Raw genomic sequence first — 25,935 nt, forward strand, 5'->3', positions numbered from 1 at the left:
GGGAAGCGATTCCGCTCCCTGAAGACCAACACAGAGAGACTGAGGAGGAGCTTCTTCCCGCAGGCGATACGGTCTCTCAATCACACCACCACACAGTACTGACCCACACATATGGTTCTTACACACACTGGACATTCTGGACATTGTTTTCACTTCATTACTTAAATCACGCTGCTGTTATTGTGTATATGCTGCTGTTATTGTGTATATATTTATTTATATTTCTTCATACATTCTTATATAGTTCTATATTGTGTATTTTGTTGTACAGTTATTTTATTTTCAACTTTAATTTATATATTTTATCTTATTCTCCCAGTTAAATTTACCCTTCATTCTAATTTGTGTTGTACAGTTATTTCATTTTTAACCTTAATTTATATTTTATTCCTTCCTAGTTAAATTTACCCTTTTTAATTTTTCATATTTATTTCCTATCTTATTCATAGCCTTTTCCTTTTTTGTTTTCTTTAGGTCACGAGCAGTTGTCCAAGCATTTCACTACATATCGTACTGTGTATGACTGTGTACGTGACAAATAAAATTTGAATTTGAATTTGAATTTATATATCACAGAAATCACCTTCCTACTGCGGTGCTATAATTTACAAGCAGCACTGAACGCGGCGTGTCCCCATTGGCTGGTGCGGGTTCATTGAATCCCCTCCTCTACCTTTGTCAGTTCCTTGCGCTCCCGTTGAAACGCCTGGTTGTTGTTTCCCGGGGCTTGGAGGAAGGAGAAGTTACCTCTGCTCTGCTGCAGGTTTTCGGGACACCGAGAGAGGACAGCGGGATCTGCCGAGGAAGCTTTTCTTTCCCCTGTGACCACCCGGCTGGCCGTTAAACTGAATGGAGTAGCGGGATAAAAAGGCAGGAGGGATTTAACCTTATCCATCACCTTGTAAAGCACGGCGCGGTGAGAGCGGCAACGTGCAGCACTGCTGCGCTGGATTGTGTAGGGAGCAAACAAGGGAATAACACAAACAGAGATGGTTTACTACCCGCAGGGACCTTCACACACACCACTGCTGCTACTGCTCCTCTGAACTTTTCAGTCCTAGAAGTGCGCAGACGAGAAGGGGGTTAAGAAAAAGGGGCTCGTTCTTATCAGCAAGAAGGGATTAATGATGCCGGACCAAATCACAGTTGCAGAGTTTGTGGCAGAGACCAATGAAGATTACAAATCGCCGACCGCCTCTAACTTCACCACCAGGATGTCCCAGTGTAGGAATACAGTGGCTTCCCTGGAGGAGGTGAGTGATGGTAGCCCCTTGTTTTGCAAACATAAATGAGTTCTATTCAGATTTTCCAGTATTGGCAGGTAGTGACGTAAACGGTTACCACTCACTTACACATCCCTTAACCTTTATATTCACGCTTTGGCAAACTCAGACATCATTAATTAGAGGTTTTTTACTGTTTTGCGTCTACAATGTGCTCTGGTTGTAATTCAGTTTAATTTTAATGTCCAATTAGAGATCAGTCCTCACAGGTTTGCACAGCATTTCCAACATATCTATCCGTAAACCCCCGATTCCCCAAAATGGAAGGAATCTAAAAATGTATAACAGAGGAGAGGGGTTCTCCTTTCTAAGAGGACTAGACATGCAATAGATGTCTCATGTACAGAGTAAATGAATGAGGTAAATTAGGGGCTGTGAGAGGATTTAAAAAAAAAAAGAGAAAGAAATCAGTCAAATATACACGACTTTTCACTGTTCCTGCACAGAGAGCACTTTGTGTTCTCCTTTAACTTGCAGGTCATCAGGAGGAAGGACACTTCCGCTTTGTTTCCTGACAGCCCTCTGCTGCCTCCCTCCCTCTCTTGTTGTAGTTTCCCTACTTTGTGTACTGTAATGGCAGAGCCTCGCCCTGCCTCCTGGTAAAAATAGAATTTCCCACATGAGTAGCTCCGTTTGTTATGTGTGTTAGTGTGTCGCTGCTTTGTTTGCCGTTGGGTGGCATGTGGAGGGAATGGGGGGTTTAATTCTGGTGTCATTAAGGTAAAAAGTTTTGGAACTGGTGCAGTCATTTTTCCATCCAACACCTTTTTATTTAAAAAAATAAATAAATAAAAATGACAAGATGAGGGAATCTGGTGGCTTAGATAATCCACATATGGGCTCAGTGTCAGCTTAAGCTTCCTGATCCTCCACACCTTGGTGAGGGTTGTGGCTTCATTTTTAACCTGTGTATATATGTGTGTGTGCGTGCATGGAGGACTGAGCCAGGCAGACGGTCACACACCTGCTCTAGCTGACAGGTGCTTCTCCTTGGCATCAGTCACCATTCTGCACATACTTTGCCTCAACCTTTTCATTTATTTATTATTTATTTATTTTGCTGCTGCTCATTTTTTTTTAAAAATAGCCACTAATCTCCAGTTGGGAAGGATTTTCAGCACTGCTCGAATGTCTTTTCCCGTAGAAGTAAACATAAAAGTGTTTTTTTTCTCTTCTTAAATAGCAGGTCAGCTGTAATTAGTGGCTTTGTGAGCTTGAATTGTTGGGTTGAGAGACTAATTCAGCAGCTTTGTTTTAGAGTGCTGCTGCCGCTGGAGAGGCGCACAGAGTGGCGTGTTGTTGTTTCACATTGACCTGCCCAAAGCTGAGGCTCAGGGAACACAGGGCCTTATTGTTGGGCCTAGCGGAGCTCGCTCACTTTGGTCTGTTTGACCAATTAAACGCTGCAGTGGAAGGGGAACACTTCCTCTCATTGTCTGCAGGCCTGCCTGGAATTTCAAGCGCATGTACGCAAACATAAACACATTTACATACACATGCGTGCACGAGCACCTGTTAGTGGTGCTCATCTTCCTGGTGGCTCATCTTGGAAAAAACTGACTAGCAGTCAAATGGACAGCGTACTTCACGCATTTAACCTCGAGTATAATAATACACCTGCATACTGTCTAGTCATGAATGCCAGATGAAGATTTTCTACTGCTGTTTTCAGCATTATACCGATCGTCGAACCTTGTGCTGATTCTGGCCTTTCTGTTTGCTGTACAAGTGCTCATTTCTTTGCTTTTACCCTTCAGCTGACAGTCGAGGACAGAGCAGCAGTGTACTCTGTGATGCTACAGTGTGTTGGTATATGATTTCAGGTGACACTTGTGAGCTTTGTTTCCCTGTACAAGCTCCACTCGACAAGTAGAGCTTCTCCACTAAAAATGTGTTTTTATAAAATGACCACACTGCTATCATTTGCACAAAAAATGCATTTTATGGTGCAGTAGTGTATCGTGGTATCTCCTGTTCCACTGCTTTAGGAGCTTGCCCCCCATTATAACTTAGCAATGGGTTATTTATTAGTAGAAAGGAATGATTACTAGTCTTAAAACAGTCCTGTTTGCTGTTTGGGAAAATACAGGAGGTTTATCTGCTTTATCCTGTACTGTTTTGGAGATGCAAACTGCTTATAAACCTGGACGCCTCACCTCTTTGGAAGGTTGCATCCAATAATCCGTTTTCCTAATGAAGCGTGTTGTAAAGTACCTGATGGGCTTACAGTCTCAACTTCTTTAAAGACTCTGATCTTTGTTTCTGGCTGTTTATAGAAAAGCTTTAAACATGTTAACCAAAGCGGAGACTGCACCGCTCTGAGAGTTTATGTCAACGGGTGCACATTGTTGTGTAATTATTTCTTTCCAAACTTAATTGCATCTGACAGAATCTTAATTAGGCTAGTAGCTTTAAAGTGCTGGCTATTAGGAGGCCATTCAGAGAGCTTGTGCGCATGTGGGTGCTCGTTTGTAAAAACCACAACAATAAAAAGCTGTTTATCCAGTAAGAGGATATTGGGCTTTGTGTCATGGCCCCCCTCTGTGCTCATGTAAAACACTTGTGCTGACTTTGCTCTGGGCACACTTTTCAGCAGTCGAGATGTAGGATCTGTTTTTCTTTATTCGTAATAGTCTGTAATCGTTTTTTCTCATTCCTTATTTAAAAATATGACACTGAGGCAATCGTTATTATGTCAGCTGTCAGGTTTTTTTTGTTTTTGTTTTTTGTATAACACAGACTGTGCATATCAGGAAAAACCATGAGCTCAAGTGGAAAGCAGGACTTGCCCTGAGGGATGATCTGATCCCTGTCTATTGATCACGCTGAAGAGTCATGCACTCAAGGCTCACTCGAGGAGAAACTCATGAGTATGTTTCGCTGAAGTCAGAAATTGGCACACATTGTAGTCGTCTCAGGTCTGTTTTTGCACCTTTTTTTTCCCCCCTCTTTCAGTTACTAAAGGCTGCCTGGCAGACAGACACCTAAAACAGCTGCAATCAATAGAGTTGCCTCCAGGAACGAATCTCACGTGCTTTCACTTCTATCTTTGGCAGCAGTACCTGGTAGTTTCGTGTACTGTCACTATGTTGCGCTTGAAACTCACAGAGGAGGTTAAAGAATTACTAGTACATTCATTCTGTGGTAAAGTGGGTCACTTACTGGGTTCGCGATGTGTAACATCAACAGTCCTCTCAAACCGTTTGCTAACGGTATGAAAGAGATGTTAGTCATACTTTAGACTGCTGAGCAGCAGCGTCTTGGGCTGTAAAACAGCCGTCACTACTTGATATTCAAGACAAGCTTTTGTGTTCTCAGCCCTTTGATCAACCCTTTGCAGGCAGACACACAATATCCGTTATGACATTACAGCTGCTTTCTCATTTAAAGTTGTTTGACAGGTAGAGTGCTTGCCTCCCCGGTGTAGCTTCGTATGTAAAAGTATCCCTAACTTGTTCCTCGACCTTAGTATATTTGTCTTTCTGTTGTTGTATAGTTATATGATATGTGTGTTGCTTTTGTGTGTGTGTGTGTTTTCTTTTCTTTTTTCTTTTAAGGATCATGTAAACCATTGTCCACCACAATACACACACAACAAAGGAAGACAATTACTTCATGTAAAGTAGCATAAAGTATTTATGAAAGGCCACTTATCATGCAAGTGTTTCAACATTTGACAAAAAGACACCTTACAGCTTGCTCTAAGTGCATGGTTTAGGTAAGGCCTCAGTTAAACAAGACTAGAGATGAGTCAGCAACCTCTAGCTGCTAGGGAAAATGTGTATTTCCAGGGAAAAATGTTTATCTCCTGGCTGTTTGTGACTGGTAGCTGGCACTCACTGTGAAATTGACTGCTAAAGCCCTACTCACACAGACCAAGAGAGTGTTAAGTGATCTCACTGTTGACCACAGAGTGCTTGGGAGAACTTTATATTCTTTAACCTGTTGAGGTTTCTGGCAGTCGCTGGAGTGAAATTGGCTGCAAAGTTCAGTAGATGGTACTGCACCAAAAACCTTCCCGTGATTGCTTTAGTTGTAAGTTGGGTGCGGTGGTTGACAATAGTTTTCATGGAAGGTGCCAACTTGTCTGCAAACACTCGCTGTTTACTGTACATTGTGTTTACTTTGGTTTACAGTGAAACTGCGATGCAAGCCAGAAGTGGAGACCGTTCACTTTCAAAGTAACAGTTGCTTACTGCTTCAACCAGCACTTTCCAAAAGGTGCAACTTTTACTTTGAAAGTCAACATTTCTAATTTTGGTTTGCATCACAAGCGTTTGTTTCAAGTCACCATCTTTCATGCAGTCTACAGGCAACCATGGTGATGAACTAGAGACCAGTTGCAAGGAGGTTGTTGTAGGTCTTTAGCTTACAATGTGAAGCTGTTGTTGTGATTTGGTGCTGTGTAATTAAAGTTAAATTGACTTGCTACAGCAGCCAGTTTCACCTGGTGACAGCCGGCAATGTCTAGAAACCACTTGCCATCTGGTTGAGGAATACATGTTTTTCTGTAGCACCAGCAGTTTCAAGGGCATTGTCAACTGGGCTCGATGCGATTGTAAGTGACGTGTCAGGATACCGCGTGCAGGATGCAGCACCAAAGACATCTATTTGCCCATGCGTGCATACAGATTTTATACAAGGCAGGTTAAACAACAGGTTAAAGATCTGCTGATGTCCGATCAGGCGGTTTAAAATTTGCATTTTTACATGCACTTCCATTTGTTCAAGAGCCTCGGGGCTGCAGTGCTTTTGTGAAAACGGCTCAGGTTACTGAGCCAGAAAACTTAATGAACCATGACAAGGAGCAACTAGAGGTCCAATCTGAAGCTTTAAGTGACTTCAAGTTCATTGAAATGCTAAAAAAAATCAGTTTCTTGATGTAATGGCAATAGTAAATGACTGATGCAGAATACTGCATGGCTTATGCCCTCTAATACACCCACTCAGTGGGCCTCTCCTTCCAACCTCTATCTCATTGTTAAGTTTATTCATTTTTTGCAGATGAATAACGGTTATTTATAGCCAAGTCAGCTTTTCATGGATTGTTCCTGGCGTTAAGGGCAGTTGGGGGTAACTCGGTCTTGAAGGCTAGCATCATTATTCATCCATCTGGCTATTAATTCACCCAACAGAGGTCCATGACTCTGGCATGCCAGCTATGCATTGTAAAGCCTGCTGGATTATTTGCACTTGATTTTGTAGTGAGATTATTTTGTGAGTATCTCTGGGAATGGAAATGGCATTCACAGCATGCACGGGTGCTGGCTCTGCAGCCCATACCAGTCTGCAGTCTGGTTCTCACAGACTGTTACTAACTTTTCTAATGCTGGTGTGCAACATGGGGATGTGGCTTATGAAAAAAAAAAGTGTGTTTAAAAAAAAAAAAAACAGCAGCTGATTACTGCCTGCCCTGAGTCTTTAGCCTCTCATCTCTTTATAGCACCTCTAAGCCTAATCTGAAGCCACCAGTTGTTATGGGTACATGCTCTAACTTGACGCTATCCTCTGTTAGCACATGGTGATATCTCTTAATTTCTAGTCTGTTCTGCATAACCGGTTGGAGCAGGACAAAACATTTATTCTTCTCCTACTATTTGCGTTGACATGTTTTACCTAAAGTGCAACAATTTGTGGTGGATGTGTCAACATCTAAAGACAAATGTGGTCTCCTAACTCATTTTACACATGTCATTCTGCTGGCTTGTGTTGATTTTCCAGCAGCTCCCGGGCCTAAAGAGAGCGTGGCCTTCTCCTGTCCTGATTGCTGCCCCATCCCAGGCGTGGTTGGTGTTAACGGCTGTGACCTGGTCAGGGACAGCAGCTGCACCCCCATTGGAACAGGTGGCCTGGAGGAAAGTTTTAACAGCCTTCAGACAAGGATTATCAGTGCAGGGACAATCCACATCTAATAGCTTTAGAGCCACACAGTTGGATCTATAAGCTCTTACACATACGGCCTAAATGCGCCGTCTGGTCCAAGTGAGCAACCCAAACCCCCAGCCACCTTGGCCAGTCTTCTGTATCCCACCAAAGAAGCTTAATGATGCTCTCAGTAATTGAAATGGGATTTCTGGCACGATCACAGCAGTCTTGTCTCCTCCCTTCATTCTAACTCTTTATCCGTTGTCCCTCGACTTTGCCTTAACTGTAGTTAAGGCACCAGAATAGGCCAAGTATGTTGAAGCAAAGCCAAATCTTGGGATGAGCTCTTGAATTTTTAGCTTTTAGTTTATTTTCTATAGTAATCTTGCTTGAGGTACTGGTGATGGAATACTTAAAGTTGATATCTGGGGAAAGACATGTTGCATGTGATTAAACACTCTCACTTTATGACTATATCTGCGGTAAAAGTCCCTTTTCATTATCTGTGTGGGACTGCTAACTCAATGATTCCCAAGGGTTTCAAATGGGAGGTGGCTGTCCGGCGTCTGGGGCCTGGTAATGCAGTGTTTGTGTTATCATCCTCCTCAGATGGACTCTGGCCAGGACTCTCTATGATGTACCTCATTAAGATCTATTAGCGGCAAGCGTCCCAGCCTTGTCCCAGTCACTTCAAAGCATTGATGCCTTTTATCCTCCGTGGCTTTGACTGTTACGATGTGATATTTTATTCAGTTTTGTGTGCTGTCTAGACTTGTGGGTGAACGCATCAGGACTTGGTAGCGAATTCATTTTCCTTTATTGCAGCCTGTTAGTCATTGTTAGACCTAATAAGTCTGTTTCATTAGGAGACAGGGTGAAAATAGTCAGAAACTGAGTCCGGCATGGTGAAAAGGACTGAGGTTAAAGGACAAACGTGCTTCTCTCTGTCCTAAACAGAGGTTAGGGGGTTAGACACCAGGGGCACTTGGGGATGCCTGGAAATTAAAGCCCATCTCATCCATCAGAGTGTCCTGGCCCAGATTGTGAGAGACGGCTGCTTTTGATGGCTTTTGTTCCCTCACAGGCTCTACCTCTTCCATTAATGAACTCCGCTATTGATTTGTAGTCCCGTCCACTCCATGTTGCTTAGGCCCACGGTGCCGTGGGAGGGGTGAATCCTCACAGTTGTGCTGTCCTGTTGTCACTTTCACTCAGAGATCTGACCCAGACCTCTCCTTTGTTTGTTCTAGCGTTGCCTCCTCGGAGGCTCTCAAGGCAATCTTAGTTCGATTGCTTCTGACTCGCTTGGGGCCTAAGATCAGTTGTACGGTGTTGGAATTACACATCGGTAGTCTGGAAGGTGTGAAACCGCCAGTCGAACCTGCACCACCACCCTTCAGTTGTAGTACTGCTCTGTAACATCCAACATCTGTCCTCCTGGTGTGCAGTTTTCATAATATCAGTGATAAATTAAATGTTCAGCATAAGTCACAAAGCAAATGCTCTAAAATAGATTTGTAGAATTCATTTGTGGGAGTCTGCTACAGCACTGGAAACAGTGATACTTCCTGTAATTTTTGAAGCATGTTTTATCTGCAGAGATTGCCCGAGTCTGACACTTTTCAGATTGTCTGAGTTTCGTAGAGCGGAGTGAGTTCATGTCAATCGGAGCTCTTTTCAAGTTCTGAGTTCCCGGCGGAGTTCAGAGAGGGTTGTGTGAAATACAGGTCATCCTCGTCTCTACGTCTGAAGTGCGCTCTCAAGCCAACAACGGCACACAAACACAATCGTGGTCTCTGTAGTTTTTTTACAGCAGAGTTTTCCAGGAGAAAACAGGTCATTTTCCCCTCTGTCTCTCAGGCATCATGTTGTAACTGTTGGTCTCTGGCACAGGAGTCTCTGACACCGTGAAGCTGGCACAAACCTCCGTGTGAAAAGAAGCCAAACAGAAACTTTAAGGTGAAGTCAGAGGAGGGTTTTTTCCCCACTGCTTCCTCAAAGTGCAGCACATTTGGTCCTTATTTCCCCCCCACCCTCTCCTGCAAACTTTTATCAGCCTCCTGCTACTTTTATAAACTTCATTAAATACTCCCCCTCAAAGTTAGGCAGACCGTTTTAGCAGGTTTTAAATACATGGCGCCATCGGGGTCTTAAGCCTGCTGCTCATTTAACCCTCATTTTTAAGATCTTTTATGTTATATTTGAAGTCATGCACAGAGCGTGGCGGATACAGTGATGCAGACCTGAATCTGTTAGTGATGGGCTGGGGCTGCTCAGATGCTATAGATGCATTTCACTTTGATGCAGTGCAGCTGTCTGGGGAAACCAAAAGGAAACCATACTTGCATTGGGGTCTCTCACCTTGTAAAATGTAAAACACCCTGAAATACGCCTCGGGACTTAACATGAAAGTTTGTTTTCTCTGCCACTTAAAGCGCTGCAGTTGATGTTGTCATCCCAGTGTGATTTCTGGCAGCTGGTAGTCAAGGCTGTGGTCCAGCAGCGGTCTTTGTAGTGCTCACCGAGGAGCTGTAAAGCAGCGAGTGCGCGGTACTAAAGTACTTGTGGGTGGATGAGATGTTTTCAGAAACTTGCAGTTGGGGAGAAAACTTAAACAGAAACGAAACCGAAACTTCCCAAGTGAGTTCAAGCTGGAATTATTAGGCTCCCTGGAAAAAGATGTTGACTCATAATAAATGTAGTCACTGTTTAGCTTTGTGCTGGAGTCTTCATCAGTTCTGTCGCCAGAGATGCAAAAATGCACGCATTTCTGTGTTAATGAGCTCATGTCAGCGTGGAGTTTTCCATGCTGACCTCGGGCAGACTAACTTCTCACATCTCTGCAGTCGAGGGAACAGAAAGCTTGCAACTATGGCCCGTTAGCAGTCCACTCCACGAAACCCACCTCTGTCCAAATATTGACTTTTCTCACTCAGCACAGAGAAAAGTTGTGAATGAAACACTTGAAAGTGGCTTTAAAGGAGCTCTTTTAAAGAGGGAATTCATCTGCAGCTCAGCTGAAGAGGTTTAAAATCGAGATTATAGATAAAATCTGTCTCGGGTGGAAAATCAGAAGCAGAGACATAAGAAAACGGCATGGCTTGAGCACAGCTTCCTCAGAGACATGCCTCTTGGTTTTAATGTCTGCATGTTTGGGGACATATTATACTCATTATACATTTCAAAGTAGCCCTTATATTTACTTTGAGCCTCGATGCAACTAAATTCATCCACTGTTGGGTTGAGCCTTTTTTTCTTAGCTCCTGTTCCTCGCAAACAAAAGGTTTGAACAGGAAGAGAGACGGGCTTCTGCGCTCAGTGTCGCACCTTTGTCACAAATGAGATGATCATATTAAGCCACATTAAACATGTTGCTTCACATCATACAACATCATACAGAGCCAAGAGTTTAAAAAGCTCTCCAAGGGGATTACTTGTGGCTATTGTGACCTCAATGTTTGTTTAATATAATAATAACCACTGTGAAGGGAGACTTATGACAAGATATAAGGAAAAGCATAGTAGGTCTACTTCAGTGTTCTGAGTTTTGAGCTGAGACACAGATCTTCCTTCACCGACACAGAGCGAGTTTCCCTTCCTGTGTTTACACTGTGAAACATATGGAAGTGCAGACAGCAGCCCGAAGGCTGGTCAGTACTTTGCACTGTGCAGCTGCTTCAACAGCACACCTGCAGAAAACCTGACTTGTCCCTTTTTTGTAATGTTTCAGAGAAGACTGCATACAAATGTAATGTTTTATTTATGTTTCTCTTGGGCCCAAGTATACTTTTTTTTTCCCCCCCCCAGGTGACTCAAAAAAAGGGAAAGTTTTTGATGCAGTCTCACACAGTGTATAGATGGGCGTTAACCTCGTACACCTAATGATAGATGTTCATAAGACACTTATGTAGCGCTAGTGGTCGACCTGCTACCCGCGGTGAGTCAGTTGCTGTTTGGCCTGTGAAATCTTTTACACAGCTCATCTGCTGTTTCAGATATGAAGTTAGATCTGTCTCATTAAGAGATCCTGTTCCAGTTTTTGCTGTGTGGGCTGACCACCTCGCAGTGGGGAAATAAATATCAATGTGATGTTGAGTGCAGTCAAATGATCTTCACATCAAAACTTAGGCTTTTTCTGTCCTATTAACTCACTCTTTTAGTTGTAGTTGTTTTTTCCGTGGAGCTACTGTACCAACACATGCAGCAAATCCTAGGCTGCTGCTTTCTTACTCCCTGGTTTCCACTATATGAAGCAGACGCTTCCTTGGGTCCCCGTCGCAGGCGGTGGGGAGCTTAAAGGGTAAGGCAAGGTTATAAGACGACTTATAAAGACGCACAGACAGAGCGCAGATGTGCGTGTGTGTGTGAGCTTCAGAGAAGTGTGTGAAGATTTCTCGGATTGCCTTTCTTTAAAATTTAACGTGTTTGTTGTCTGCTGATGGGGCCTCTGAGGAAAGAGGGACGGCATCTTGCAAAGCAGACATGCTGTCATCAGCAGATAGTTAGCTGGCAGGAACAATGGGGCTGGGTCTCTGTCTTGTCTGTCAGTCACTCCTGCATGCAATCATCCAGGAATGTGTTTCTTCTTCAGACAGAGGAGAAAGAGGTGGAAACTGCTACGATAAAACAGCCCTGTTAGCTGGACCCACTTTTGCTGGCGTTGTCTATCACTCCCCGCTGTCTCACATGGTCTTCGTGTTCTCTCTACCTCACTGTGTTTTGGGTTTTGTTTCTCTTCTCAAGATATAAAGGTTCTTTTGTCAGTTACAATTATTTTGTCCTTATATAATGTCACTTTTTTCAGTCTGAAACCAGATTTGAAGTAAGTTTTAGTTTAGAGCAGGTCACCTACTAATTGGAAGGTTGTTGATCTGCATGCCAAATATCCTTGTGCAAGATAGCAATCCCAATTTGCTTTCCGATGCATCCATTGGAGAATGAATGTTATCAATGTTGGATAGAAAGCACTTGCATTGGAAAAGCATAGAAAAAAGTGCTTGTATGAATGAATGTTAATGAGTGAAGTTGTATTAAAAAAAAATTCTTTGAGTGCTCCGTTTGAGCAGAAATGATATGTGTCCGCTGTTTTTTTTTTTTTTTTTTTTCTCCTCTTAAAAAACCCTTTAAATTCTTTTAATTTTTTTTAAAATGTAAACTTTAGTGGAGTGGAGTTGAGCATCGTCAGCATTATTCAGCTTTACGGTGTCTTCTTTCCTTCTGTCTCTGATATTATCTATCAGCTGTGGGCTCACGGCGATCAGTAACATGACATATAATACTCAGCAATTCAGGAAATGTACAAACTCAAGTGAATGGATCACTCTGACAGTCACCCCCGTGACCCTGCGTTAGTCTGCGCAGATCGGCTGCAGCAGATGCTGCTTTGTTATAATCACCACGATGATGATGCTGATGTCATGCCTTTAAGATGATTATCAGTAGAATTCAGTTTGGGTCTCTGATCCTTCACAAGATGGGAGAAAAGTGCGCTTCTAGTTAGTTTACTGTGAACTGCTAACAGGGAGGAGAAAACGGCTGACATCGCAGAAATGTCACATAAATTTGGCTGGTGAAGCAGCTCCAGGCCGGGTGACGAGGCCTATTGTGTGTGTGGATTCAGCTCGGAGCCTGGGCTGATGAAATATTACAACACCGCGGAGTTCCCCTCGCACTGTGAATACATTTCTGGGTTACATTTCTGCTTCAAACAAGTTTTTACAAAATGTCGCGCTATGCTCAAATGTGGGCAGTGCATCGGAGTGCAAATGTGTGAAAGTGATTGATGAGTCATGTGAGAATGAGTCAGAGGAGTGTGTTTGGTGGGTTTATTACCCTGCTGGCCTGTCAGACCACTCTGTGCTGATTGATGGTGTGCTTTGTGCTTGAGCGGGGGACACCTTGTGTGTTTGGGAGGCGAGATGCCTGTTCCAATGTGCGTGTAAGCCTTGGACTCGTCACTTAGTGTTGTTATGAGAGAGGTCAACCAGAGGTTTAGAGGTAACGGTCTGTGAGAGCAAAGTATTGACAGCTGAGCAGCCAGAACATAAAAATTGGCTCTTTAATATTGTGCCACTGAAAATAGCTCTGACCCATCGGATCGCACTCCGGCACCAGGTCATTGACCCAGTGTGTGGGGAGGGAATCGTGCACTCTTGGAGCTTATCCTGGGCTAGTTTTGCAATTAGGTAGGGCACATTTTCTTCCAGCTGGAGGCATCTGTTATGGGGGAGTCCCATTAACCTGTTTGGGGAGAAGTTTTAGGAGGGGTGATACATGTCAAAGTAATATCCACAAGAATGAGAAGACTCTAGCCAATTGCAGCACACGAGGCAGCATGTGAGTAGTGAAATGTATTCTGGGATAGCGCCGCATCCACCAGCGCACCCAGTTTGCATATGCATTGTAAACCTACTGCAACACAAACCTGCTTTATGTGAACAAAGCTGGACTCTTTTATTCATCACAACTGTTATAACCTGCACAGGGAAATGAGGTCACATTGAAATCAATGTTGCCTGAATGTCAGTGTTTCCCTGTGTACTTTGCAGTAGTTGACAAATAACTTCTAACATAGAGGCTGTTTGCTGATACTGATGCAGAACACATAGCTGCCATCTGACTGCTCTGATACAGCATATGCACCAAAATCTTTAGTCACAAAACTAACAGATTGCGGTAAATCTGATCCATTTGGCTCGTCGTCCTCCATGAAAACATGCACTTTATTGCCAGAGAGTCCCGCTGAGTCAGAGTAAGAGTGCTCCATGACTACCGACCTCGTCTTGTGTCGTGTATTTTTTTAATTTAACATATCATTCTTATCTCTTGTTATAGAACTCGCTGTTCAACTTAACTGGAGTGAGCTTGCACCTGACTGTTATCTCAGTGCATGCAGCACACATTTTGCACTTGTGTTTTAAAATTATGAATTAAACATACACAGATGATTTATTTTTTTATTTTTTATGCACAAAACTCGTCTGTAAAATTCTGCCACATGCGTTAGCTTCCGCAGCTCACCTCTGTTTGACCTCTCGTCCTCCAAACCAAAACACACTCAACCTCAGATGATCAATAAACAGATGAAAGGTTCAAGCATGTTTTTCTGAAATTGCTGGCTAGCTTAAATTAATTCAGCTATACGTGAGGCAGTTTTCATGACACCCTGAGAGTTACAGGGTAACTGTGAAATTGCACATCATATCGCCTCAAGCGCCAACCCCTCACTATGTTTGATATGTTTTGAGCCTGAAAATCATTAACTCCACCTTATGTTGAAGAGGGGATCAATGAGATCCTCCTGGAAGCCTTCTACACTCTCGCAGAAGCTCAGATACCAGCAGAAATGCTTTGAGTGCTTTTATGGCTTTCGTTCTTAGCACTTGGAGTAGACTTGATGTACAAAGGCAAGCCCCAGGTGAGATTAGCTCTACTAAAAAAATGCGCTCTGAGTTAAAAGTCTTTGTGTAGTTGAATTGGTTTGGCGGCGTATGCAGAGATGATACTCTTTGTAGGAAAGCTGTACTTTTCCTCAGTCCTTTTTCCGATTGAAGCTCAGTCAGAGCTACAGCTGCAGAGTCTGTCTGAGCCAGACAGAGCTAATGGGATAATGGCATATGTTACAGATGAGTCATTTAACGGTAGCTGAAGGAACTAAAACCACAGAACTGTAAGTCCCACTTATATGCAAAAGCTTCTTTTAATTTGCACAGTTCCTCTGGTTAAATACATCATATTTTATTTTTAGCACGTTACTGTTACCAGACGCTGCTGTCTGGAAGCTTAGTTGTATAAACACATATGTTCAGGGGGGGAAAGCAGTTATATTTAGAAATTTGAAATATTAGCACTTTGCACATGCCTGTGTTTTCACAGCATGAAAAATGCCTGAACTGTATATGGGAGAGATTTGGTCTTCTGTGAAACGCCAAGTAGAGGTTGACAGTGCGGATAATGTGCTGCTGTTTCAGGGGTCAAGGCTAGGTGAGCGTGACCGCGGGGTATTTTTCAGCTGAAATGAGCAGACTAAATGCATTTGTCAAAGGCAGGAGTGTGTCATGTATCTTATTAGTTTAGCATTTGTGTTAACAGTTCTGCACATATAAAAAAAAAACAACTATTAAGAAGTTAATAAAGAGAGTAATGAAACAGGAAAATGCCCACCAGTGTCTGCTAATAAGGGAAGGTTAAATCATTCATCACTAAAAGTGAGTGAAGTTGATTGAGAGCTCTCCTGCTGGGGTAGTTTCTTTTTGCTTCATGATGGATGTGGGAAATAATCTTCCTGCTATGTTTCCATCCTCAGTCTGCTAATCTGCTGATCTGCTAACTAATTTTCTCATCTGCAAATTAGTGATTTGCATCAAACACGTCAGTGCCAAAGTGCCTTAAGCTAGCATGCTTTTCCAGTGATTCCAGTAGACTGCTTTTGTTTCAAAAGAGATTTCCTATTGTAAAAGACTCCTCGGCTCGACTCATATGGCCGACCTTGTGAATGGTAAGTTGTATCCCTCTGGTTTTCCGTCAAACCCACTCTTAGTTACAGGCCTAGAGACCAGTGGGGAGTCCACTGGCAGTCACCAGTTCCTCCACCCAGTTTGTGAGTGGTTGCTAACAGCTTCTGTGAAGCCGTTTGCTAAAGCTGCTGTCATGTATTTTGAAAGTAAAAGTTTAGCCTTTTTTGCCTTCACTGCTGCTCGGCAAGTGGTTGGATAGTGTTTGCAGACTAGTTGGCAAGCAGCTGTGATATGCCAGAAAGCACAAGGAGGTTTTTGGTGCTCTTTGCGTCCAATTTAACATAGTGACAGCCTGCGTGACATAAGATGACAATGACTAAAATCATCACCTGGCAGCTCCATAATAGTTGTTAGTTTCATGGTTTCTCTATCCATTTTTTTTTTTTATTTACAGTTTTTTGAAGTTACATCGATTTTACATTGAAGTAAGTGTAAATGTCATAGCTCATTAAAATGCTGTTAAACTATAAAAGTTTCATCATTCTGTTCAAGACTGATCCCCCACACCCCATTAGTCGTTTTTTCCCTCTTCCATGAGTGTAACTGTATCCCCTAACAGACTGACAGGGTCCCCCCTCTTTACCCTTATAGGTGGCCTCTGTGAGCCCGTACTGACAGAAGAGTGAAAGAGGACATTGTGAATGTTCTTGTCTTTTCTCTGAGCTCTGTGTTTTATTCTGTCTGTCCCTCAACCAGTGCCACTTAATTTATCTGTCACTTTCCCTTCAAAGTCTCTCATCGCTTCCTCTTTTTCTGTTAGTGTGGGTGAGATGTGACCTCAGGGAAAACGACGTGCTGAGCAGTTATTCAGCATCTCGGAGCCTGGATATTAAAACGATTTATGGATTTAATAAGTTTTGTCATCGCATCTTGTGCAATTGCAGAGTAGAAAAAGTGCGTGTGTGTGTGTGAAGTATGTGTGAGTACATTGCTGAATGGGAGTCATTGTCTATTTTTGTTTTCAGGGAGTTGAGGGGATCTGATGGGTGTCAGTAAGACGGGGAGCGGGGCAGAGAAAAGTGGCGCCTGCTTTGCCCTGGTCAAGCGGACATACTTAATAAAGTCTCTAAAAACTTAATTTCCTAAAAACCCCCTCACCCCAAAAGATTCCTGTCATCACTGACACAGTGGCGCATTGTGTGAGCTTTTCTCTGTGAGACTGGCCTGAATGCATTGGAGGGAAGGTGTGTGCGTGCATGTGTGTGTGACTTTGGTTAATCATAGACTTGTGTATATATTCATTGCGGGGAAAATGCCCTTGTTGCAATGGACCTCAGTTACTCACTGCTCTTGCCCTACGAGCCGTTACAGTGATGAACACACACACACACACTGACACACACACACACTGACACACTGACTAATGAGGGAGCCCAGGTCTATTCTTGGCTTTACCTTGAATAATGCATTGCTAGGAGCCACATCGGTGGGTTAGAAACGCACAAACTGTAGCGACCACACACAGGCGTGGATTGAGGTTGTGGACTAAACCGAAACCACTCAACGCCTCATTACAATTCAGAGCAGAAGCACAATCTGGGATTAGGAGGTAACTATCTAACAGTACACATTTAATAAAGGTGGTACATTGTGTCACTGCAAAGCATGGCTGCTTGCAAAACCTCAAAATCTCCACACAAATATGAGCGATTCAGATATGTCCATCTACCTCACAGGAAAAGGGACCGTACAGACTGGTGTTTCTGTATTCTGTGCACACTGTTGCACTACATCCTACTGAGTTTACCTTTGGAAGAAGAGTAAAGACCTCATGCAGACTAAACATACGCCATCTTTTTCACGCCATAAATTTGCACGAAGTTGAACGTTGACTTCTTAATGTGCTCTTCTCTGTGTGTCTGTCCAGGCTCTGGATGTGGATCGCAGCGTGCTGTACAAGATGAAGAAGTCTGTGAAAGCTATCTACACGTCTGGGCTAGGTGAGTCTTGACTACGCTCCATCACCACAGCAGATCGCCGGCCTCTTCTGCATTACTGAAAGAACAATGCTGCATGATTCAAATATTATGAACCATTTTAACATGCCAGCACTGAAGGAAAGAGTTAATTTGCAGTAAGACTAGATGCTTATGTCTTACCTTTTGAGTCTCCTTTAGGAGGAGACTCCTTGTTGGAGTGCAGTGAGCAGAATATTTCTACATCTTTATTTAGTAAAAAAATATTTAAGAGGTTGGTTTGCTGGAAATGCTTTTTTTCAGTTCCTTTGGTCTTTATTTTCTGTTTGATTTTAAAAGAAAGTATATCCTCTGTCTTTGAGGGGGAGAGAGAGGTTTGTCTTTTAAGCCCTGTGTATGTGTGTGTGTCATTACCATGCTCATTATGCCTGGCTGTGCCAGTGTTGGGTGTTTTTTAGTGTCTTTTGTTTGGCCTGCCTGACAGAACCCTGCTGAGAGGCAGAAATGGAGAGAGACCTCTGAACAATGTGCTGAGCACGTCTTTTTCAGAACAGTGTGAGCTCTGTTCAGGCAGGAGGGACAGCTGTCTGATCCAGACCCCCGGAAGGAACAGCTGGGGAGGGGCACAGCCTGTGTTTGTATGTGGCCGCTGAGGCATGGACACACACGTTCTCACGTCACTCTTAAACATGCATTTACATTTATAACGTCCAGCACTTTTCAGTCCCATGTAATCTTTCATGCAGGTGTAAGCGTATAAGCTGCAAAATGTTGCCGTAGGCTCTTCATTTGAATCTTTTTACTGGGACGTTGCTGCATTTCAGACGGTTTTTATAAATGTTTGGAGTAGAAACATTGCTTTGTCTGTAGGAATACCACAGGGGATGCTCTTATTTATGCTCGCATGAATGGAGGTCACCTTTTGTTATCAGCAATTATCAAGGAGAAGCAGCCCAGACACCAGTGTGTTTTGAGTATAACCCAGAGGATTTCAGTTTCATGTCTGTGTGATCCTCATGTGCCGAGTACATGGCACTTTTAAATGGAAACACAATAATGACAGTTGTTTAGTATATTTTCCAAATACAGGCTACTAAATTAAAAGCCATATCTTATACTTAAAGTTTTATTGATCCATATTTCTATAATAACGGTACATCCACTGAGTGTTGTGACAAGGGCAGTTTAAATTACTATCTGCCAGTTCACTTCAGGCTTTTTGTCGCTTACATCTTGCTAACTCGCACTTGTTTTTATTATTAGGCGGCTGCAGACCTCCTCTGTTGTGGCTCAGTGTGCTCCCTGCCCAGCAGCTAAGTGTATACAGACATTTAGCTGCTATGTGGGGAATATAGTGGAGTATGTTGCAGGTGAAGCCAGATAATTACCTTTTGGATTTGGTGGTGATCAAAACAAGAAAACCAGAAAAGTGACTATTATGTTTCTCAGGTGACCAACCCAACAGTGTGTATTTCCTCACTCAGCACACCTGTGTCCCAAATGAGCGTTGCCAGGTTGTTGTGTTATCCTGAAGTCTGACAGATCTCGGTATCATTAAATCTAATGTTTGTCACTTCAGGGCGGCAGGCTAATGCTAAGGATTTAGAATATGAGCGATCTGCTTCCTTTGCTGCTGCAGCCGACTACAGAAAGCTCGGCTTGCTTGCTAGTGGCTGCATATTTCGTAGTTGGACGGCAAGGCAGCCTTGTTTGTTTGACAGCATGCCAAAATATCCCGCACATCAGTGTAATGTAAATGGGTTACATAGCGCCGTAAATAAACAATCCCTCGACTGTAGTTTAGGAGCAGTGTTCATGTGGGCGGCTTTGCAAACCCTTTTACCTGCAGAAACAAGCTACATACACTCAAAAATGATCCTATTGGCTCTTTAAAACCAGCTGAGATTAATTAGATTGTAAGTGGTTAATGACACCATGCAACTTGTATCTAAAGCCAAGCTCTAACATAAATATAGAGGAAAAAGGATCACTTGAGTTTTCTTAATGTTCTCCAGACAAGGTGTTGTGGGTAAAGTGTGAGTAATGTGACACATAACAGGGAGCCTCAGCACCTGCTATGGCTGACTGACTCTTCCAAAATTCTGCAAAGATATTTTAGGCTGAGAAATAACGTTTTGTAACGATGAGGAGAAAGAGGAGCTGGGTAAGCAGAGGGAATGTTGAATGTTTAGAGACTGTATTGAGGTCAAATCAACGATTTTTTTAAAGAATTACCATCTCAGGGAAAATCTGAGAGGCTGAGCGTGCATGGTGAGTTTGTAATGTGGATAAAGAAAAAGATGGGAAAGGGAGCGAGAAAGGTGGAGTGGTTTTAAATGAGCAGGAGAACCCTGTGTTGCTGCAGAGACCTGTCAAGGTGTCAGCATGTGGGTTTTGATGAATAAACCAGCAGCAGCATCTCAGACCTCAGAAGGAGCAGGAGCTGATCGCGCAGAGCTGCTCGGACAGGCTTGTCAGAGCTGCTGAACAGAGGATAACTGGAGGGGGATGATGTACCTGTAGCTGGGAAGGACATTTAGTTGCTGAATATAATGCAGAACTCAGACCACGCTGCATCAGAGAAACACTGAAGTTGATCATGTGTCTGCAGGTAGCAGAGAAAACGAGATTCTCCATAAACTTTTAGCACGATTACCTTTAATGTCTGAGATAAATGGGCCGAGGAGAAACTAAAATAAATGCAGAGAGGACTCAAAAAAGAGCTCATGCTACTTGTGTAAAGCGGTTTCTTAGATTTTAGTAAATACAATTTAGAAAATATAACGTTGTCTTTGCAAGACTGAAGGTTTCAGGTGGAGTTTGCAGCTGGTTAAGCTGCTGGGTACATAATTGATATTTAATTATTTATGTTTATATATAAATACGTATATCAATGTTAAAATAAATTATTTGCATGTGCATTGGCTTGCATAGAAATGTAGCTTTAGACAAAGTTAAGTTGGCCGAGCTAACCCCGCCAGTTTCTGTTTTCATTCTAAGCTAACTGGATTTGTACTATAGCACATGTTCTCACTCACTGTCATCTCACTTACTGTCCTCGTTCCAGGAATTTGCAAAAAAAATATTTTAGCAAAACATCAAACTTGAACTTTAAGGAAAGTTTTCTTTCTCCTTTGATTGTCTCTCATGCCTCTGCGATTCCTTGTCTCTGTCCCGTGGGATTAATAGTCACGCTTCCTTTTCTGTGTGCTTGTGGTCATTTTGCTCAGCGTTGTTTTCATTGAGTCCTTAGAGAGATCTGGAATTGATCGGAGGTCACCGGCGCATTGTGTCGCCGAGCGTCAGCTGACCCGGACTTACGAAGCTGTGTGGGAGAGACGGAGAGAGGAAGTTGCTATCTGGTGATTAAATCCCGCATGTGTGGGAGAGAAATGGAAGAGGCTGCAAAACAAGCCTTTGGGATGTAAGATAATCCTCAGCAGACGCCTGGAAAGCTGTACATGTGTGTGTTTGTAAGTTTAGGAGGAAAGATACAGCGGTGAATGCCACAGGCGTGAGCAGGCTTCTGTCTTGCAGTGAATGCAACTTTATCATTTCCTGAGGTTGAGCAACAGGAATCCTTTTCTCTCCCTTTGACGCACAATATGCTGCCATTTACTTTCAAGCCGACTTCTTAAGCCATTTCTCATGCTGATTTTAAATAGACAATAACATCCACTCTCAAAGTTTCCCTCAAAGGAAGATGAAAGTACTGACTTCAGTTATACAAAGGAGAGGGGACCATCTATCCTTTTATTTTCCTTATCTTCATACATTACTGAGACAATATACGCTCAACAGCCAGTTTATTCAAACTGCGTATTAATGATCTATTGCAAATAACACGAAAAAGCTTGTTTCAGAGATACCAGGAGAAGCTAAATAAAGATGACTTATTATGAACTGTGACTCATGCAAAGCTACGCTAGTAGAAACTAAGATTAAAAATACGGACTAGAAAAAAGCACAACATTCCCCACATTGAGTTTTTTGCAGAAGGGTAAGGGTTTATGTTAAAGTGGGCTGAATTGTGGTTATTTGCATACCTGTGCAATAGCCTGAGGAATCACTAAGAACTCGCAGTCAGCCTGACAGCTCTTCACTAATTGTAGCTCATTTAGTGTTGTTATATTCTGAGTTTGTCTTCTCTGAGAAATTTCCCTGTAACCTCTCGTCAGAGCCTGAGTTGGCGTCTTTTAGATCTGCAACAATAAAAATCAGGTAAAATCAGCTTATGTAATGCAACAATCAATGAATCTTTTAAGCTCTAATCATATAAAATCCCAATTCCCCATTTTCTGTTGTTGCATATCTTTAAGTGAGGTTCGGAACACCAGTGTTATTTCATGGAAATGTTTACTCAGTGTCTACACATCTGCAGGTAAACAAGGAATTAGCAGGTTGTGTTTGCAGTGTAAACTACAGGAAAATGTCTCTCCTGTCCTTTGTTGGGTTTTTTCCTGCCACGTAAACTCACACGCCCTCTGCTCTGTACTACGGGGCTGCATGCACGACATGTTTGGGTCATGTTACAACAAATACACATGTAGTCACTAAGCTGCCCTGGAGGGGTTTGTGCTATTTGTCAGCTTTGAGTAGGGCTCTCATGTGCCACTTCAAAAACAACAACAGGACCCCGCCCTGTTGGCTCGAAACCTGGCTGAGCTAAACAGCTGGAGCGGATTTGGAAAGCGGGCTGTGGATGTGTGGCAGTGGTCGGTTTCTGACACATGACTGTGATTGAAGTTTACTACATCTTTGCGTGGTACATCTCACTGCAGGTCTTTGTTATGTAAAAGAGGATTTGGTGCTTTTGGTTTTTTATTTATTTAGTTTTTTGGATGAAGAATTGATCACTTTATCGAAACATGAGATCGTTTTTTTCCCCCTTTATTTATTTTTGTAGGTCTTTTATTTCTGCACAGACCACAGACAGAGGGGGGAAAGTCTCATTATAACACATACTCGCCAGGCTTCTCATTTTGCCACTTCCCTTGTGAGTCTCGCGGCAGCTTTCTTATCATCGACCTCTGTTATTGCGTCAGATGATATTTTGTGGCTTAAATTAGATTCGTCTCGTGAGCATGCCTGCAGGTAGTGACTCAGGCTTTCAGCTCTTCCCTTTTAATAACCTGATGGATACGTCAGCGGCCAAGACGTGAGCTTATCTAGTTACCTGGAACATCTGTGCAGTTGCTCGTTGTGTGTGTGTGTGTGTGTGTGTGTGTGTTACCTCTTAAATGCTGAGTCATAATGTGGTTGCAGGTGTCTTTTGGCATGCATCCTCACAATTTCAGACCCCCCCACCACCACCGCATCCCCTTATTTATTTATTTATTTTTCTTTCAGTTGTTCCTACTTCCACCCCCTTCCTTCCACCTCTGTTGCGTTTCTCTGCAAGTTGTCGTCATAGCAACAGTCCCCTGGCGCTCCATCCCTGGCTCCACGGCTATCCCAGTGGCATTGGTTGTTATCAGCAGCCTAGTGTGGCGTGAAGTGCATTAAGTGGAATCTCCTAGGCCTAACCTTGTGGTACATTAAACCGATTTTAGATGCACTCTGAGATTTTGGGGCAGCAGGCGGCATTAGATGAGGGAGGCCTTTTGTGTGTGTCTTGCGGATTACATTGAAAACCGGATGGCAAGCTTGACACGATGGTATTGTCACAATACCCAGGAAAACACTCAATAACATTTTTCGATACCACAAGGAAGTTTCACCCCAGATTTAACAAAATAATTTCAGATTATCATCAGAGGTTTCAGTCATTTTACAGATTATGAACATTTCTTTACAAAACCTAGTAATAAACCAAGGGTACAACAACACAATACCTAAAGTCACAACAACTTAAGTTAGAAGAGCATAAAAGTTGAACTTTGGATAAATTGTTGTGGTTAACATTTCTGATAACTGGTTAATTATTCAGTGGTATTGAAATGGGAATTTTCCTGACCTTGTTTAATTTAATATCAGTGTTTATTCTCTATTAATATTTGAGTATTGATACATTTTTTTTTTTCCTTTTTGACAACCTTAGTGAGGATTTGAGTAAATTAAAGAAAACTTGAGATTGGGCCGTCTCCGGACCAGTTCAATCAGTGGTGATCAGTGCTGCCACAGGGTCGCTGGGATATCGGCTTAGTGGGAACTGTTGCACATAGTGACCGAGCCCGGCAACCATCAGATGCTAACATTACGTGTAGTAGTCCAGCTTGCTCTCTCTTGCAGCCTTTCACCACACGGGCGCTAGGATATTTCCTGGTGGCAATCTCGTGCTTTTGGACGACTGTGAACAGTGAACCGGAGTTGGTGGTTTGCTGATTACTAACTGTCAGGATTTGCATACATACATCCCAGGTCTGCACAAGCAACTCACTGGCAACAAAATCTAGATAAGATTGGCAAAATATTATATAAAGACCTTGCCTAGATGATAGCTAAAGTATATGTAACACATTTAAAAGGGACCAGTTGTCCTTTTTTCCTTATTTCTGTCATTTATTGTTACAATAAGCATTCATCAGTCAATTTTAGTGTCAAAATTGGGAAGAACGATAAAAGAAACTGCTGATCTACTGCAGTTTTCCCACCCAACATTGTTCAGTCTTTAGCATGAAGACAATGAAGACAAAATCAAGTCCATCGATGCCATCGAGTGAAAAGGACGGTATTGTAGGAAGAGGAAAGATGGCAGGCGGGGAGAAGATAAAAGAGTTCATTGCTACAGATGAAAGCAAATGCTGAAAAATAACCCTCAGATAGGGACCAGTTCTCAAAAACGTGAGTGAAAGCACAAACACGCTTGGCCTTATAATATTATTATTGCATATCATTTGAACATTTGCTCTCTCTGTGTATCATTCTGTTTAGGCTAATTATCTCATCATTTGTATTTGTACGACCTATAAAATATGAGTATGCCCAGTGGGTGTAGACACACTGTAGCCTACCAAGAAAACACACTTCTCTGGATAGAGTCTGACCAATTTATCAGGCAGCAGATATTAGCCATTTGTCCGTCTATTGGTATCGCCAGTTATATCAGTCATTAAAGGGAAAATTTAAAAAACTGAAGTAGAGACTGGAGAAACACCCTTCAACCATGTTATGAGTGTGGATGTTGACTAGTTTGTCCACCAGAGGGCACTGTTTGTAATACCACAAACACGTAAACATATTATTATTGCACATAACAAATATTAACTCCTGTATTGTTGGTCTCTATAATTCACCATAGCCTCATTGGTCTGTCCCATCCTTTTTTTTTCTTTCCAAAAATGATTGCAACTATAACTTGACTGAAACATTTTATCAACATGTAGGGTTAATTTGTAGAATTTATGGTTTGTGCCGGGGGTGAGTATCTCTTTTGGTCCGTCCCTGCTGACCACCTTCACTATAGATGTGTGAGGAAAACCGTGTAATGGAAGGAAACTGGATTGTTTTACACTGGAAGACTATCACCATGCATTATTAATACTTATTGATTGACTTTTAACTTGTTAGGATCAGAGAGAAAAAGACTTTGGTTAATCTGTGTGTATATATGTGTGTTTTTCAGCACATGTAGAAAATGAGGAGCAGTACACTCAGGCCCTGGAGAAGTTTGGAGAAAACTGTGTGTACAGAGACGATCCTGATCTGGGCTCGGCTTTTCTCAAGTTCTCCGTCTTCACCAAGGAGCTCACAGCGCTTTTCAAAAACCTTGTGAGTTCACACTGTGTGTGTATGTGGCTGTATGTGTGGGTGGGTAAAGTCCTCTGGGACAAAGACAAATTTTCATGCTGTCCTTAACTGTGTTTATTCCACCGTGTGTGTGTTCTCTAACACACACTGATCACACACCAAGTCCAGCTTGAACTTAAAGCCCTGAGGACATAGCCCTAGTTTTTCCATCAAGACATCCGAAGAGCCAGTGCAACACCAAATATCTCCTGGATCTAATACTGCCTGATCTGTTAAGCCCAGGTCTTGTGTGAAAGCCAACGCTTCATTAAAAAAATTTGACTCCATCTTGTGAGGTCTGTCGCTCCCCTCGCACACTTTATCAGCTCATACCGAGAACAGGAGCTTTAGATTTTGTGTTGGTGTGATCTCAGCGTCTTATATTAAAGAAATATGAGCTTCTGCCTGACCTGGATGTAAAGATGTAATCTCCAATAGCTTAAGAAAGCACTGGGTTCCTAGATTGCGTGTAGGGGCTGGCCTTTATAGCAGCTTGGAAACAGCCGAGTTAAAGGCAGAATTTGTGTCTTTAACAAGTTTGAAATGTGATTAAAAATGAAAATGATACCAAGGGTGGTGGAATTTTTATACCCAAGACACTGAGCTATGTGTAATTAACCCTTTTGC

At 42.6% G+C, this 25,935-nt stretch overlaps 1 protein-coding gene across 3 annotated transcripts in view; it reads left to right on the forward strand.

The window, feature by feature from the left end:
- Window positions 1–713: 713 nt before the first annotated feature.
- asap2a (ArfGAP with SH3 domain, ankyrin repeat and PH domain 2a) overlaps window positions 714–25,935 on the forward strand; it is a 56,967-nt gene continuing 31,745 nt past the window's right edge. For 2 of the 3 annotated variants that reach the window (XR_014890012.1, XM_085257795.1), the window contains exons 1-3: window positions 714–1,253; window positions 17,532–17,604; window positions 25,145–25,290. Coding sequence is in view for 2 of the 3 variants with exons in the window: in XM_085257795.1 (XP_085113921.1) it covers window positions 1,125–1,253; window positions 17,532–17,604; window positions 25,145–25,290 (348 nt within the window). In the remaining variant the exon portion in view is untranslated. The remainder of the gene's footprint in view (window positions 1,254–17,531; window positions 17,605–25,144; window positions 25,291–25,935) is intronic. The other variant, XM_085257794.1, reaches the window with a different exon arrangement.

The sequence above is a fragment of the Mchenga conophoros genome, linkage group LG19 (genome assembly GCF_057382185.1).
Source record: "Mchenga conophoros isolate Kocher_MC1m ecotype Shallow Benthic linkage group LG19, M_conophoros_male_GT1.1, whole genome shotgun sequence".
NCBI lineage: Eukaryota > Metazoa > Chordata > Actinopteri > Cichliformes > Cichlidae > Mchenga > Mchenga conophoros.